We start from the raw sequence: 17,519 nt of genomic DNA on the forward strand, positions 1-17,519 counted from the left end.
GCTGCCGCCCGGCTGGGAAGCTGATGAGGTTCCCAGAGCAGCTGCCGGGGCCCCACGGACACACGTTCCTCCCGTCTCCCACGCCGGGCCTGGGCGCAAGGCGTTCAGGACCCCTTGGTTGGGAGCGGCTCACGTGGCTGCTCAGGGTGGCCCAGCGCCCAGGCCCGTGTCTTCACCCTCGCAGCCCCTCAGGCTTCCACGGGCCGGGGTGGGAAGCCAGCCTCCGAGACCCCGAGCCCTGCCAGGGGTGGGGTGGGCCGTGGTGCCGCAGAGACCCCCGCTCAGCCGCGCCTGCTCCTGTTTCCCAGCGGAGGCGGGGGCTGCGTCTCCCACGGCCGGCCGTGCCGGCGCGCCTCTGCTGGGAAGCAGCCCCTCCAGCCGAGCGCGGCTTCCTGGGCTGTTTCTCACGAAAAGGACGTCAGGCCGCCGTGTTTTCCCTGCCACGCTGAGCTGGAGAGAACGGATTTCACGCTCGTCCAGGCTGTTGCCTCGGCTCCTCGTGGGCTTGGGGACGAGAGGGGGGCCTCTCCCCTGCTGACACGGCTGTCCTCAGCCTCAGCCCCTGCACGGGGGGCTTCCTGGGACGCAGTGACGTGGCCTCGGGAGGAGTCTTTGGTACACAGTCTGGCCATTTATTGGCCTGGGAAGCAAGAAAATACTGATCTCATTTTTTAAACAGGCGTGGGAGAAGCTTGGGCATTCTTCCCAGAGGACACAGCGTGCGTGAACTAGTAGATACATTTCGCTCCTTCGTGAGGCGGCGGGGGGTTGGGGGGAGGCGCTGCGTCTGCACGTGGCCTGGGCACCAAGCTCCTGGGACGGAGGCCCAGGAACAGCTACTCTCCCGGGACGGCCGGCAGACGCCTCCCTCGCCGCACCCTCGTCCGACCCGGCGCCCAGGCCGGGAGCGGCCAGCACCTGCTTTTGCTGTCCCGCGGACGCCGCGTTTTACGTTTTTAAATAGTTGAAAGCAGTCAGAAGCGTGACGTTTCCTGATGTCGTAGGTTTTTGAGACTCAGGTGTCCGTCGTGCTCTCAGCTGTGCGTGATCAGAGCAGGCCCCTGGCTGCGTAGCCGGGACAGTGGCGTGGGGGCTGCCACGGAGACCACGTGGGCCTGAGTCTGACCGTCTTCCTGCCCAGCCTTTTCGGGGACACGTGGGCACACCCGCCCTGGGGGCCTGTGCCTGGAGCACCCGGCGTGGGTCCTGGAAGGTGCAGCCGGGGGTCCCTCACTGCCGGGAGGAGGTGGGCGCTGCCCGGGCCCACGCGGCTGGTCTCCGAGCGCTGCCAGGTGCGCCTTCCTCTGGGGCCTCCCCGGTCCCCGGAGGGGAGGGACGGGACCTGGGCTGGAGTCGGCCCCTCCAAGTGGTTGCTGGGGGCCCGGTGATGACTCCAAGGAGACGCGTAACAAATGACCCAGCAGTCCGAGCGCAGCGGCACGGCGATGGGCCGGGCAGTCCGCACGTGAACAGCATCGTCCCTGCTGACCCCCGGGGGGCTGGAGAGGTGGCGAGGCCGGGGCGTCCAGCCTCTTGAGTGCTCTGTGCCGAGGGCTGTTCCCGGAGACACCCAGCAGAACGGAGCTGCCCGAGGCGCCAGGAGCAGAGATGCCGTGATGTTTCCAGGGCGGTGGACACGTTTGCCGTCCTGGGGTCTGTGCAGGCCGTCGGGTGGGGACCAGGGTCCCCCCACGCGTGAGCTCCCTCCTTCCTCCCATCTGCCGAAGCCCTGCTGGTGCTTCCTGGCCTCTCTTGTAAGCCGTACGAAACCTAAAACAAAGACCAGAATACCTGCTTTTACACGGTCCTTTCTTTGAGTGCATCAGTACCTTGCTTTATCTCCCAAACGTCAGTTTTCTCTCGGAGCAGCGTTTCCTGCGCTGTGCTTTGCGCCTTCTCTCAGGGTGTTGACAGGGCTCTGTCAGGAGAGAAAGGCTGTCTTGCCTTCCTTTCCTCTGGTGTTTATTCACACACGCGCGCAGCGAGCCCGACGTCCCTGAACGCCTCAGAAGGTCGCTGGAGAGCGGACTCGGTTCGGGTCCCGCCTGCGGGAGGCCGAGCCGGGGCGGCGGGTCGAGGCCCGGCCGCGTCAGGACGCGGCTGCCCGTGGAGTGCGTCCCCCGCCCTGTGCCAAGGGGCTGCACCCTCCTGGCCGGGTTTTGGTCTCGACTCCCCGGGAGCGGGAGGTGGCCGTGCCCGAGGACCCGACGGCCGGGAGACGGCGGCGGCCCGGGGCCCTCCCAGGCCCGTCCGTCTGCAGAACCGCGGGCGGCTCTCCGAGCAGGTTCCGTGCCCGTGAGCCAAGAGACGGGCCCCTGGCTTCCTGGGCTTAAATCCCGGAGGCAGAGACGACGGAAAATGAAACACTTAGCAGATCGTGTCCCAAGCACCCACGTCCCGCCTCCCTCTGTCCCTGTGGCCTTTTTCTGGGATCTGAGGTCCTGCACGGACGGCAGGCGTGGCAGGGAACACAGCTGTTCCTGGGGAACACAGGACTCGCCCCTTGGTCACCCCGGGCCCCCCCGCCCAGGGGCCTGCATGTTACCCATCTCCTTGGAGGGCCGTGGAGGGAAGTCCTCTAGGCCACGGTCAGCAGAGACCCTGACATCCGCCCACCCCCCCGCGGGGAGCGCCAGCCCCCGGCAGGGGCGCCCTTCTGCTGGGGCCCCTCCCTGTGCCCTGAGGCTCCTGTGGCGGGTGGGGGGCCCGCGTGTTCTCTGGTGCCCTGAACATCACCCAAAGAAGCCAAGCTCAGAGTGCCATCTGCACCACTGCCCCACAAAGGCCGCTCTGTCACCGGTAAATACAGGCACTTTCCCAGCAGCCAGACAGCACTTCTGGGTTTTACAAAAGTTCACAAAGAGGTGGGAGGACGGAGCAGAGCCAGCCACTTGGCCTTTTGCCACGGTGGCGGGATAGGCACGGACCTCTGCGACCCGCGGGCGCATCCCCTTCAGGGTCAGCTGTGGGTCACCCCGTGCCACAGCGAGACCAACCAGGGCCAGAACCCGGCAGCCAGGACTCTCTGGCCCTGACGGCTCTGTTCCCAAAGGTGAGTGGTTTCTAACAGGCGTGGGGCTGAGAGGCGTGTCCTGGGCCCTCGCGGGCAGCCGGGACGCACGGCCACCCTGGGCCCTCGGGAGGGCTGCACTGTGGCGTCGTTACCGCGGACACAGGGCCGCCTGGTGTCCGGTGTCCGAGAGCCCCCTGCACATGCAGAGATGGCGTGTGCGGGCCCGGCCTTCCTGGAGTGGGGCCGTCCCCCCGTGATGGGCGCACCTGGAGGTTCTGTCCCTGCCTTTGGTCCAGGGCACCTGGGCCCTGTGGCTCCTCCTCAGCCTCTGACGCAACCCACGGGCCCATCACCGTCACACGCTGCGCTTTTCTTCTCTGACCTGCATTTCTGGTTTCGTTTATTTATTTTTTAAACGTGGTTGAATTTTTTTTTTTTCTTGTTTTTGCTGCACTGAGTGGCTTATGGGGTCTTCGTTCCCCGACCAGGGATCAAGCCTGCACCCTCGGCAGTGACAGCACAGAGTCCTAACCACTGGACTGCCAGGGAATCCCTTTGTTTTTTTCAGTAATATGGGTGAAGGAGCGTGGGTGGCTATGATGCCTGCAGGTGACACACTCCTGGGAGGTTTAGTGAGTCCTTGCTACAAATCGGGGCCCTGGGAGGCCTCAGAGGCTGGGAGGATGCGCTTGGATGGACAGGATGAGGTTCTGTAACTGCTTTGCCGAATCACGCACCGAAGCCCTGCCGCTGCGTCCAGGGCAGTGGTCGGGGGGCAACACGCAGAGCCAGCCACGGGACCCGTGCTGGGGAGGTGCGCCCGGGTGCTCGGGAGGAGCGCCCACGCACTCGGGAGGTCCCCCTGCGCACTCGGGAGGTGCGCCCGTGTGTTCGGAGGTGTGCCCGTGTGTTCGGAGGTGCACCTGCGTGCTCGGGAGGTGCGCCCATGTGTTGGGAGGTGTGCCCGTGTGCTCAGAGGTGCGCCTGCACGCCCGGTGTCTGTGGGCACCCTTGTGAGGAACTTCGCCTGTGTCTTAGCATCAGTAAAGCGCGTTGCTCCGGGCAGCGGGCTGGGGGCTCTTTGGCGCTGAGCCTCGTGCTCCTCAGGCTGTCTCTGCACCGCCTATCAAATGCTCTGAGCCGCACCTGCTCCCGCCGGCGCCTGCTTCCCTTTTTGTCCTGTTTCTGCCCTTGTTTTCAAACACCCCCCCCCCCATTCCTTTAGCTGTTTCTTCTATTGTTTTATGGGCACTGTTTTATGCGGCTCAAATTTTTTGTGAAAGGAGGAGGAAAGAGATGAACATAAATAAATATACACTTATCATAGCACAGCAACATTCTGTGACCCCTGTGTTTTCAAATCTACTCAGGAAATACTGATTTGAGTCCTATTACATTTTAAAAACCAGCAGCATCAGTACCAGACTTTGGGGAGAGCCTAGTGAGAGTGAGTCCCGTGGTTGAGCCGAACTCTGCAGTGAAGCAGGTGATGCCAGAAGCGCCTGACCCATCGCTTTGCTCCCTGGGGACACAGCTTCCACCCAGCGGTGACGTCCTGGCCTCTCTCTCCTTCCCCGAGGCTGGGTGTTGGTCCCCGAGCCCCCACATCCCTCGGAGGAGGGGAGCACTGACCTTGGGGAGGTCACCCTTTTGGGGGAGCGGTGGGCAGGCAGTGGGGCGGCTGGAGGCGGTAACACCTGCCCTTCAAGGCTGCTGCCTGCAGACTCGGCTCTGGGGGCCGCCCAGAAAGGGGGGTGGGGCCTCGCGTTCCTGGCCTAGGCAGCACCAGCAGGCAGGGTGAGGGCCGCCCGCCGGCCCCTCCGGACGGGCAGGGTCTGGTCCCCCTGCCGTCTGTGCTGCGCGGGCCGGCCTGGGAGAGCCGGTGCTGGGCTGCGTGTTCATGACGGATGCACCCGGGCAGCCCCGAGGGACGTGGCTGGTGCGGCTCTGGTGCTTAGACAGGAAGAGGCCGCGTGCCTCCTCTGGGGCCCCAGGACTGTCCCCGGACCTCCTGCTGTCACTTCGCTCCTCTGCCCTCCAGGCCCCTCCTGCCAGCGGCGGCGCCCACCGACTCTGCCATCGTCCTCGGCTCCTCCTGAAGCTTCTCCGGCTCGCGTGCTGCCCCCGCCCCCGGGCTCTGGGGGTCCGCCCCCCTTGTCGGGAGGGACGGTGCAGTCACCCTGGGCCGCTGGGTCCCCAGGCTCTGGCCTCCTGGGGCCCCGGCTGCTCAGCGTCGTCCTGGGAGCAGAGGACGACGGGCCCGTCTGGCTCCCACGGGTCACCTGCCCCCGCCTTGCTGGGCGGATTCCGAGGCCGGGCTCCCGTGGCGTGTTGGTGGGCGCGCCGACGTCAGCGGTCCGCACGCGTGTTGATCCTGCGGCCCGGCCACGCCTCTTCTAGGAGTCGACCCCGGGGATACGCCAGCGACGGCCTGCATCGAGGGGTCCGGAGAGCCGCCCCGGGTGCCTGCGTGGCGGCTTGGCGCGCAGGAGGGCAGGGGCGGCCGAGGGCACTGCCCGCGAGGAGCGCGGGGCGTCCACACGCGGCTGCGGGGCGCCGCGCTCTTCATCCCGGAAGAAAAGCGTGTTCGCGGCCAGCGGCCTCTTGTGCAAGGCGTGGGGGAGGGATAGACACGCCTCGTGCTTCTATTTTCAGAAAGGAACAATGGGAGAGTGGGGCAGGGAGATCCCGGCAGGTGACCGGAGCCGGGGGAGCCGGGAGGGGCACGGCGCGGGGCCTCGGGTGCGCCTCGTGTCACAGTTACTTAGTTATTAGTGCTGAGAAAACGGAAACACGCTAAAGCTGGTTGCGATGCATGCTGTGGGGCCCCGTGGAGGGGACGTGGCCGCCCTGAAGAGCCCCATCCCCCGTGCTGGCACGGGGCGAGGCGCGGGTGCCCCCGGCACGGAACCGTCAGCTCCGGGGTCTGCAGGCGGCATCCCTGGGCGGGGGACCGGCGTCCCCCCTGCGGGCTGCACGTGGGCCTGGAGCATCGGGAGGGCTGGGTGGGTCCCCCCCCCCGGAAAGGCCCCCTCCATCCCGGAAAGACCCCCTCCATCCCGGAAAGGCCCCCTCCATCCCGGAAAGGCCCCCCCCCCCGGAAAGGCCCCCCCCCCCGGAAAGGCCCCCTCCATCCCGAGCGGGGATTTGTGGTGGGGGGGGTAGTGGGCTGAGCAGTCATGGACAGGGTCTGGTCCAGCAGGGAGGTCCGTTCTGCAGGCACGGCCGGGCTCTCGGGGCTCAGATCAGAGGAGCGGAGGAGGCGGGCCCGGCCGGGAGCCGCCGGTGGAGGACGAGGAGGAGGTGGGCCTGGTGCTGTGACGTGTCTGTGGACGGTGGACCGGCCTGGTGACGCACTGGGACCGGGGCTGAGGGCCCTGCAGGACCCGGGTTAAGTTCTGGGGGGACAGAACCAGGCGTCGATGGTGCCACTGAAGTCGAGCAGAAAGCGGGAACTGGGGGGGGGGGTTGGGCCCCCGACTGCCCTCCCCCGCCCTCCCCTTCCAGCTCCTCCCCCAGGGGCCGCTTGCCCTGTGTTGAATACGGATGTAAATTGCTGTTTATTAGGAGACAAGCCTGTCTGTGCGGGGGAGGAGGCGTCCTGGGGGAGCATGTTGGTGGATAACAGGGTCACCGAGGAGACTGGACCTGGGCGAGGGTCAGGTGCTGACCGTGGTTGCCTGGGTCCGAGAACTTGACCCAAAGCCAGAAGGCAAATGCCCGAAGGCAGCGCGTCTCACTCTCTGCCCGATGCCGGACACAGGTGGTTTCAGCCATTCAAGCAGACACGTCCCACGAAGCCTCTTGTCACACCGTAAACTAAGACCAGTTCTGTGATCCATTACAGCTATTGAATTTTCTCAACATAATCAGATTCGCTGAGAGCTCGGTAAATATCCTAAGAGAGCCGTCCAGCCGTGACCTGGACCGGTGCTGCCCCGGGAGCCCCCTGGGAGCTTCCTGTGGCCGTCCTGACAAAGCGCCACGGATAGGCGGGAGGGGCTCAGACGGGAGTCTGTTCTCCCACCGTCCTGGAGGCTGGATGTCCAGGTCGGGGGCCGGCAGGGCTGTTCCTTCCACGGCGGCGAGGGGGTGGTGAGCCAGGTCCCTCCCCCACGGCCCCCCGCCCCGGCTCTGGAGGTTTGCTGCCGTCCTCGGCTTCCCCCCGCGTGCCTGTCTCCCCGTCTCCCCTTTCTACAGGGACACAGCTGTCGTGGGCCAGGGCCACCCCTGACCTCACCTTACCTTGGTCACCTCTGGAAGGGTGCTGTCTCCAAATAAGGTCCCGTGCTTAGGCCCCGGGAGGCTGCCTTCAGCCTGGGAGTTTGTGGGGACACAGCTCCACCAATGACAACCCTGCGGGACTGTGATGGAAGGGGTTACGTCTGTGAGAAAGGAATCTTAATTTTTCTAAGACTCTTTGGTCAAGAAAGGGGTCTTTGTGTTTAATTTTCAGTGACTTGCCCTTGTTCAGTTGATAGACTTTAATTCAAGCTGGTGGAGGGTGGGAGGGCACCTCAGCCGACCTCCTGTCCCTGCACACCCGCCCCGGCCCGGCCCGAGCCCCCACCGGCCTGCTCCGCGTCTGCCCGTCGCCTGCTGCCGGGCCGGCTCCCGCCTCGTGATTTGGTCCTTTCTGGGCCGCCCAGGTCCTCCCTCTGTCCATCCTCCTGCTTGTGCACTTGACTTTATTTAACGTGTTAAGAGGCACACGTGAGATAGCCTTGTTTTCCCAGTTCACGTGCTGAATGAGCTTTGTGGCCCTGAGCTTTCGGGCTGGACGTCCACACTGGGGCAGCGAGTTCCAGCGCAGAGGTTACGGGGTGGGGGGGACCCCAGTGTTTCCACGCCTGCTCCGCGGGCCACTCCCGTCCTGAGGCCCTGCGTTTGTTGTCCTGTGTTTGTTGTATGAACACGGAGACTTGAGCGTTCTCGTTGGCTGGCGGAGACGGATGGATGAGTGACAGAGGAACCTCTTATCTCCCAGTAATTACTGTTTAAACAAACTCTGTAAGGTGAGAGCGTCCGCCTGTTACTCAGACAAACATTCGTGAGTTTTTAGCCTCGGTCCGGAGCGGATTCATCCAAGGATGAACCGTGAGCTTTAGTTTCTTAAACGTCTTGTCACTGCTTGGAAACTGAGTATTTAAAGATGACAGACAACTAGCAACAGTCCCAGATGTCTCTCTGTAAATGCGTTTCTTGTCTCTTCACAGGGATCTTCGCTTTAACAGAATCAGAGAGATCCAGCCGGGGGCCTTCCGGGGGCTGAGAAACTTGAACACATTGTAAGTCCAGACGTACTGGGAGCCGGTAGAAAAGAGATATGAAAATGACCACACCCTCCCCTGGGGGTGGGTCCCGGGTGCTGGGGGAGGTCTACCCCGTCACCCCTGATGGGTGGGCGTGGCTGAGAGGTAGCTGTGGAGCCTGACAGAGGGCCGTGCACGTGAAGAGGCCAGGACTGAGGGTCCCAGGCTTGGTGGCCGTTCGGGGCTTTCTCCCCGTGGTCCGTCTCGTCTGACATCCGTGAACCTGCCCGTCCTCTGGGTCTGTGCTGGCCGGTCTCCCTCCGCAGGGTCGAGGGGACGGCCCTCCTCCTGAGCTAGTGCGGACCCTGGCGGGGTTGGTGTGCTGTCCCGCTGTGCCCCCGTGTTTAGACCCCAAGGGTGGATGCAGGGAAGGGGCCGGACTCCAGGCCTCCGTGGGCGTCGTGGGAGGTGGGTTCCGGCTCCTCTGCCCCCGGAGGGGACTGTCCCGTGCAGGGGGCTGTGCAGGGCCTGGGGGTCGGGAACTGTCACCGCTACCCTGTGAGCCGGGGAGGACCACGGGTGGCTCGGCATCCCGGCCCCTCCCTGTAGAAAGGAAGGCTCCCTGGCGAGAGACCCGCTGCAGGGACGCCCTGCTCCTCCATGAGGGCCTCCCGTCCCGGCTAGCGGAGGGGAAGGCGGACACGGGAGGAAGACAGACCTTCGTGTGGGAGGGAGGGAGTTGCTTCACCGTGCGTGGACACGGACGAGACGACCGAGGAAGCCTGCAGCGGGGCGCGTGCGTCCAGCGCCCGTACAGCTCTTGGTGGTGTTGGTCTGCACTTAGCGAATGTCGGTATTAAGGGGTGTGGCTTAATCATCGCGTGGCCTTCTCCACGGCGATGGGAATGATTTTCATACCACAGTCCAGAAGCGGTGTTGTTTTTTAAATTCTTACTGAAACCTTCTTTCACAGGCTTCTCAACAATAATCAGATCAAGAGTATACCTGGTGGGTCATTTGAAGACTTGGAGAATCTAAAATACCTGTAAGTCATGACCAGTTCTTTACCCCAAAGTCTGTTACCTGTATGAGGACTGTGTAATCATTGAGCTAAATTTTATACTGTTCATGAATTATTGGAAATACATTCGTGTGAAAAAGAGGTTTTATTTTCAGAAGGTGAGTGAAATTTTGGCTGGGATTTTTAAAATGAGTTAATACTGTCACGTGCTAACGTGATTTCTAGTGTTTATCTGCTGAGCCTTAAGTAAAATAGATTGAATAAAATTTAAAACTATAGCTTCTGGAAATCATCCTCGGGTAATAACGACGCTTCTTGAGATGGAAGGTGGTAGCTTACGTTCAGCTCCCGGTGTGAACAGCTGAGGCGTGTTTTGTGGGATCTGAGCTTTCCGGGCAGCGTTGTGCACTGTCTCCAGCTGCGGGTGACAAAGACTGACCCCTTTGGAATATCGCCAATTCCTGCTAGTTTCCCCCATCCTCCACCAAGTGATTTCACCTTCTTGTTTTTATGTAGTTCAGTTTTATTTTACTTTTAAAAATTGATTTGAATTAATGAGTTTATTAGCATTTAAAACATCTGCTTGTTGAAGGCAGTTTTGCAGTTAGAAAATGACCTCGCCTGGTTCAGTACCATCGCAGGCGTTTGAGTTGGAAACTTTAACAAAACACTGAGTACATTGCTGGTTCTAGCGGATTAGAAGTAAGCATCATGTGCTTTGAGGAAGTTACTCTTTATTTTAGGACTTAGATAACTGTTCAGCTAGAGCCATTTTAATGAGGCATTTGTATCAGTGATTTTGAGGGAGACGTGTGACTTAAGTGAACCTGGATGTCTCCACGTCCTGTTGGGTTGAGATGAGACAGTGGTTCTGAGCAAGAGAGAACATTAACTCTTCATTAAATACATTTTCCTCCACAAAGAATCTGAAAGGGTTGTGTTTACCCATTTTTCTCTGTCACTTTTGACGCAGTGTGTTCATTTTTCAATAGCAAAGTTCACACGAAGCCTTGTTGCTCATTTTTTAAATGAGGGAAAGGCCTTCTATTTATTCTTGAGTTTTCATGTACTTACTTATGTTGTGCTTTGTGTGTTTTTGTTTTGAGTGCTGTGTAAGCTCCAGAAGAAAGCCTTGATTTCTTGCAAGCGGTGTCTGTTCGCTGATAGCCAGTACTGGTAGTGTGTGTGCATGTGTAGTCTTTTTTTTAAAAAAGTTTTTACTTTTTTTTGAATTACTTAAGAGAAACTTATTATTTACTGTGTGAATACATTTCACGTTCAGTAGTTTGGGATACTTCATTTTTCACTTAAGACAATTTTTAAAAATAACGCTTTTGAACCTCGTCTGTTGACGGGCTTCCTCTGAAGGCATCCACGCGCCAGCCTTTCCCCCCAACCCGAACTCATCCGAGACGCCCACGCGGCAGGCCCCAGGGCCACCAGGATGGGCTGAGTAACGGGGCAGGCGGACCACAGTGAGGACAGGCGCCAGGACAGGGATGCCGCCGTGGCGGGAAGGGGTCCCGTGACCCTGCCCTCTGGCTGCCGCGGTTCCCGGCCTCCACCTCTGACCCCCCAGACCTCATCCGGAGGGTCCGTCCTGACAGGCACTGACTTAGGAGACTGTGCAATACGCAGCTTAAACGTTTAAGAAGCCGTCCACAAGTTATTGATTATTGTGGCCTTGGTGTTCATTTCATCGGGGCCAGCGCGTCTTTGCAGCTTGAGTGTTTCTTATCTGCTGGAGTCCCGCTGACTTCTGGTAACGAATACACCTTCACCTTCGCTAAGATTTCCTAATGATGAAATTAACCCTCGAGGTGCTTAGAACTCATTCAAAGGGTCAACTCTGTGATGCAGTAGAGAACTATTTATAGTTTATTATTAGATTATGATCAATACCCAGTCATTCTTAGGAAAACAAAGTATGCCCCGATGTCTTTACCGGCGTGCGTTCACACATATTCGTTTGGTTTAATTGTATGCTCTCTTTAAAAGGATTCCTTTACTCTCATCTTTTTGAAGTGTATGCGAGCTGATGTCCATGCTGATATTTTGTTTTGTTTTTGATTTGTTTTTAAGAAACAGGCACAGAAACCTTCGTTCAGACTTACCTCTTGTAGGAGTAGCAATAGGAGAAATAACTCACACCTGGACAGGAGTTACCATGTGTGGGGCCGTATTCCAAAGCTCTTTGTGCATTTGTTGAATTTCAGTGATTCTGTAAGGCACTGCTGTTCACTCCGTTTTACACACAAAGAAACTGAGGCAGAGAAATGTTAATTCTTATTCAAGACACACAGCCAGTAAGTGTCAGTTCAAGGATTCAAACCCCACAGCCTGGGAGAAGTAACATCCGTGCCAGGCCTCTTGCAGGCACTGGGCCTCAGTGTCAGGGGAATTCTGGCTGGTTTGTATTAAGGCTTGAAGTTCTTTGTGAAGTCGCCTTTGCAGATTTGTGCAGAGAGTGGAGGGGAAACTCTTGGAAGGATTGTAGCGACTGAAGGCAGCTGAGCGGGTCCTGTGAGACTGGGCCCTGCACCAGGTGTTATTAAGTAAAATGCAGTCAAACACATGTCCCGGAAACAAAGTAGGCGATGTTACAGGCACTGAGATAGAGCGGTGTCGTTTATTAGAAGGGCAGGTAAGTGAGAGCCCAGCCACGGAACAGCCAACACGCAGAGGAGGATCTGCCTGAGTTGCACCGTAGCAAAGGTGTGGCTTTGATGTGTCCCTCTGCCCACGGCAGCGACGGAGGAAGCCGCAGGGCAGGCGTCTGCATCTGCGTACAGATGGCCGCGGTAGAGATGTGTTCCGAGGGCCGGGACAGATAGGCAGACCCAGCGCACGCGGCCTTGTGGTTCTGGGGGAGTTGGATACTTTGGTGTGAAAGTCTCCATCCTTGAGGGTCTCTTCAGGAGATGGCCAACTTCTGGAAAGGACGAGGCAGTAGACACTTGAGGCTTTGAGGACCATACGTCTCTGTCTCCAGGGGACACAAAATCAGCCGTAGACCACAGTAACTGAGTGGGCGTGGCAGCATGCCAACAAAACTGTATTTTCGGACTCTGAAGTTTGAATTTCACGTGATTTTCATGTGTCTCGAAATCTTCTTCTTCTTTTAAAATTTTCAATTATTTAAAAATGAAAGAACCGCCTCTTAGCCTGCAGGCTGTACAGAAACAGGCACCAGGCTCGTGGGGTGGGTCTCCTGATCAGCCTTGGTTGCTTCTGTTTTAGAGGAACGGGATTCTGGGTGGGTGAGTAGGTCCAGATGAATTGAGTCTTTGTAATTCTACTCCCCAGGTTATTTTTGGGCATTTTGGAACTGTATCAGTATCGGTTACAGAACTTTATATTCAATGCATTTTACGTGTCTGTCAGGAAATGGTTTTATTTTCTTCAGGCTTTGAAGCAAATGCTTTGTCAGCCACTCATAAACTGTCCTCCGGGGATCTGTGGGTTTGCTGAAGACATGGCGGTGGTCTGACCACCTCCAGTGGGAGGTTTTCCTCAGAAAGGGGGAGGGGGGCCTCCTCGGAGGAACGGTGGTGCTTCCGTCCTGCGTGCAGCCTGATACGATCATGAATTTGAAAGCCGTGTGCACGAGCCGGCTACATCCTCTTTCCCTCCCGGCTGGCGGCCGGGTGTGCGTGTGCTAACCCCCCGTGTTTCTTGTTTCAGCTATCTCTACAAGAATGAGATCCAGGCAATTGACAGGCAAGCGTTTAAGGGACTTGCCTCCCTAGAGCAACTGTAAGTGCCCCTCCTCTGCCCTGCGGTGTGTCGGATTTCACCTGCCCTTTGCCTCTGGCAGGGAAACTGGGCCATGTCCGCTGTTTGCACGATGCATGTCTGTGCCCGGGGGGCGTAGGGACGAGTGCATGCGATGACAAAGCCAAAGCCGTGGTCTCTCCCTCCGTCCGACCCCGCCCACCCGGGCAGCCGCCGCACACCCTGTGCCCTGCGTTCCTGGGACGAGGACCAGTGACGCCCGCTGACCCGTGTCTGCGTGTCTCCACGGGGCTCCCCGTTTAACAAGATAGACTTGCCAGCAGAGCTGAGCACCTGGAGGGCTTTCGGGGAGAAGTGGGGACCAGGAGGCTGTTTTCCTCGCACAGTATTTCCTGTTTGTGAATCTGCACGTCCCGTTTACTTTCCTCACTCATGACGTCATTATTTTGGAGAAGATAAACTTTCCCATGTGTTTCCAGTTAGGGTATGCCGGATGTTGTTTCTGGGCTGCGTAAGAAGTCCGACTTTGCTGTGAAGTCAGTGTGTCCATTTTAAGTAGAATTGCTGGTCACAGGCGTTTTTTGACTTATTTGCTTGGCCGGTCACTTGTCCGTCAGTGGGCTGGAGTCGTCGTGTGTCAGGCAGTGTTACTCATGCGGATGCCGCAGCGGAGGATGTGTTTCGTGTTTTGTTGGTTGGCCGGACACAGAAACATCCCCAGGGACCTTGAGGCAGCGCTGGGGAGGCCGCACCCGAACCAGGAGCTTCAGAAGCACACGCAGGGCTTGGGTTAAATCCCTGTTTATCTCCCCAGCTGAGAGCCGCTTTCCCGAGCCTGCTGCGCTCGGCGTGGCCTGGATCTGGGAAGCAGCTGTGTGTGGGGGGTTGTGTCCTCCGGGCTTCAGGGAGAATGGCGCAGAGACCAGATCATCACAGAAACACATGGGAGTATCTGGAGGACACCCGGGTGGAGGGGGGTCCCCACAGAACACGCTCCTGCACCGGGCTTGGTTTTAACGGGTCTGAGGCCGGGACTCACAGGCGCTGCCAGGACTGCAACTGCGTGAGGGTTAGGAGAGGCCTTGGGAGGGGTGAGCGGGGTTATTTTTGAGGAAAGCAGAGGCAAAGTCTGGGAGAAATGAGGCGCGATGGGGAGTGGCCCCACAGAGGGCGGAGTGCGACTTGGTGACTGAGGCCCTGGGGAGTCAGGAAGCTGCTTCCAAGGCCGGGACCAGGCGCTGTGGGGGGTGAGGCCAGGCTGGGACCCGTCCTGCCCTTGGGGAGGCACCACAAGGCGGGGGAGCTTCCCCAGGAACTGGTCAGATCTGCCCCCCTTGAGTGCAGCGCGCCGGGGTCCCCGTCATCCACGGGGCCTCCACGCCCAGCACCGGAGCACGTGCCCCCAGCAGAGCGGAGGCCGCGGTCCCAGGCCCCGTGTCGGCCCAGCGTCTCTGCTGTCACAGGCCTTCAAAGATAAACGGAGGCTTATCCAACAGTTCAGAGTTTATCTGAGCAACGTCGACTGGGACGGGGCCTCCCTCGCCGGCCGTGTGTGGACCCCCCACCCAGCTCGGGGGAAGGCTCGTGGAGCAGGTGTGGGTGCAGCGCTGGGCACTGGGCGGTGGGCCGCAGCCTCGGGCCGGCCGGCTGCCCCGAGCGTGTCCTCGCCTCTGGTCTCTAACCCGGTACAGCCGCCCGTCCAGCAGCCCGGGGTCCGTCCCACCCGGGCTCCCTGGGAGGCCGCGGGCGGGGGTCAGGGACAGTGGACGGGACGGGGGGTGCCCTTCCTGCCTCTGGCTCCGTTTCCTCCGCCGTCGGGAGCAGGGGCCTGTGCCCCCCGGGCCGCACCCGCGTCCGGGCCGCCTCCTCCGGGCCGCCTGCGCTGCCGGCTGCCGGCACGGGAATTTTAAACAGCATCGCGTCGGGCCTGGCACGTCTTCCCTTCTCCTCCCTCCCCTGGCTTCGCCCCGGGCATGGCCAGCCGGCCCCGCAGGCTCCCCTGAGCAGCACGGGCAGAGCGCGTCCGCCCCTCCCCGCCATGTCTGTGCCCGACGGGCGGGCCCCGGGGCTGCCCCGGGGCGGCCGCTCGAGGTGCACGTCCTGTTCGGGCCGGAGGGTTTCCTTCCCCTCCCGCCCCGTCCTCCTGCCCTCAGGCCCCCGCTCTCCCAGGGAGGGTGGGGGGCACAGACCCGGCCCCACCAGGCTGCCGGGAGGGGAGGGCGGGCAGCTCTGCAGCCACGTGGTCACCGAGGGGGTTCTCCCAGGGAGCTGGCCCGGGGGCACCGGACAGGACAGGGCAGGGCAGGGCGAGGGCAGTTGGAATTTGGGGACCTTGAGGTCATTTCAGAAGGTTAGGGAGAGGCTGTACCTGAGGGAGGGGGTGCGGAGAGAGCTCCCCTCTGTGTGAGTTTGTGCTGTGGCCCTGCCGGTCCCGGCATCTGGCGAAGATGAGGCCGTGTGCCCGTCGGGGCGGGTGCCTGGGTGGCAGGAGAGGCTCCTGCAGGAGCACCCAGGTGGAAGGTGACATACGTGTTTTTCTAAGGGGAAAACCCACCAGTTTTCAAAGTGAGAAAAGCAGTATTCAGGAAAATTAGAAGAAGTTAGTTTTATGGAAAATGTGTTATTTGTGGCAAGTAAGGACTCATCTTAAGTGGAAAGGACTGTAAGCTCTGGATCTTCTATGTAACTAAAGGACATTTGAGGAAATGCATTTTTCGCCCAACTCAGTGCCCGGTTTCTTGTGGTATTTGTGTAGTAGTTGTTTCTGTAGCTGAAAAATAACATGCCCATTGTCACCCTGAAGTGTAAGTTAGTCTCCTAAATCCGTTTGTAAGTTAAAAGATTGGAGTGAAGGCATTCACATACCTGCATGTGTGCTGTGATTACGAGGATGTTTTTTTTTTCTGGAAAAGTCCATATACGTGGAGAGCTGAGCATCCCTGGCTTTCCCCCCTGGGTGGGGAGGAAGCCCAGCCGGTGTGCTTGACCCTTAGTTATATTGCCCAGTCATTGAAAGTCTGCGCCCAGTTTTCAGTTTTCCATTGTCTTTAATCTTCCTTTTGATGACTTCACTTGTTTTCCATACAATGTAGGAGATCTAGAGTTATCTATTGACGTGTGGATTTGAAAAGACTTAGAGAACAAATGTTTGCAGCAAAACTCTATAGATCTGTAAAAAGCATAAAATTGTTTAAAATTGGTTTCTTTTTCCCTTTTCTAAAAACTTCTCTAGATACCTGCACTTTAACCAGATAGAAACTTTGGACCCAGAGTCGTTTCAACATTTGCCGAAGCTGGAGAGGCTGTAAGTGGCGTTTCCTCCCTCACCCCCCCGCCCCTCCTTACCTGCAGGTCCTGGAGCTGTGGCTCTGCACCTTCCCTGTAACAGAAAAGACGTCTGTGTCTGTTCAGGCACCGGGACACGTCTCGGTGGGAAACTGTGCTCCTGCTCTAACCGTTCAGAAGTGGGAGTGGACATAAAATGTACTAAATAGCATCGTCCTCTAATTCATTCGTGTTAAACAAGTGCCGTCCCTGGTCCCTGGGGTCTTCTTTAAAGGCCGCTTTATTTGACGGCTAGCACTCTTTTCTATATGCCCTAAAAAGTATTTAAAGAACCGCTTTGGTTTATCACCTCTTTCAACAGGTTTTTACATAACAATCGAATTACACACTTGGTTCCTGGAACGTTTAATCACTTGGAGTCTATGAAAAGATTGTAAGTATAACCACCTTTATGCTGTCTTTTCCGCGAAGACTAATTTCCCCATGCCATGCGTTCACCTGACCCCTTTTACTGGGTGTTTCGAAGAGTTCATCACAGTCTGAATATGCGTCAGGAAGGGAGGGTGGATGAAACCATCAGAACGCAGAACCTAGACCTGGCTGGCTCAGAAGATGTGGCCACAGATTAACCGTTTAATGGGCAAGTAGGACTTTTTAAAAAATCAATTTTAAATTCTTCAAATTAATGTTTAATTCCATGTTACATATTGTACTGATGGAAACAAAATCGGCCCAGAAGTAATCTCTAAACTGTATTCCATCCTTTTATTTAGGTATGCGCAGAAGGAAATTCTGTCCATTTTTAGGTCTCCAAAAATAATTTATCTTTACACAGAGTAATTTCTTGTAAGAGCTGATGGAGAAAGCTACCTGACATCTTCCTTGTGTTTTTCTCTGAGGCCTCGAAGGCCATTGTTTTTCAGTTAGGTATTCCTGAGAGTGTACAATGAACTTAAGAAAGAGACTTAAGAAAGAGACAGAAAAGCCAGATGACCACGCCTGGGCCCAGGGCGACCTGTGTTCCTCTCCGCGGGGGAGTGAGACACGGACTTCCCTCACGCCTTTTGATTTTTATCTTTAGGATCAAGAAATCCCCAGCCAAACTGAAAGCTACGTTCTAGGGTGGCAGATGAGATAGGTACCGCGCATGTGACAGATGAGAGAGGAGGAAAGAAATTGCCAGAAGTTAGCACGCCGCGTTCAGGGCCGGTCC

General features: G+C 58.2%; 1 protein-coding gene across 2 annotated transcripts in view; it reads left to right on the forward strand.

Annotated features, from left to right (window-relative positions):
- The window catches only part of PXDN (peroxidasin), a 65,995-nt gene that overhangs the window by 17,646 nt on the left and 30,830 nt on the right, over nt 1-17,519 (forward strand). The window contains exons 2-6 of one of the 2 annotated variants that reach the window (XM_057742551.1): nt 8,230-8,301; nt 9,239-9,310; nt 12,971-13,042; nt 16,254-16,325; nt 16,668-16,739. In XM_057742551.1, coding sequence (XP_057598534.1) covers nt 8,230-8,301; nt 9,239-9,310; nt 12,971-13,042; nt 16,254-16,325; nt 16,668-16,739 — 360 coding nt within the window. The remainder of the gene's footprint in view (nt 1-8,229; nt 8,302-9,238; nt 9,311-12,970; nt 13,043-16,253; nt 16,326-16,667; nt 16,740-17,519) is intronic. The other variant, XM_057742552.1, reaches the window with a different exon arrangement.

The sequence above is a fragment of the Hippopotamus amphibius genome, chromosome 7 (genome assembly GCF_030028045.1).
Source record: "Hippopotamus amphibius kiboko isolate mHipAmp2 chromosome 7, mHipAmp2.hap2, whole genome shotgun sequence".
Classification (NCBI taxonomy): domain Eukaryota; kingdom Metazoa; phylum Chordata; class Mammalia; order Artiodactyla; family Hippopotamidae; genus Hippopotamus; species Hippopotamus amphibius.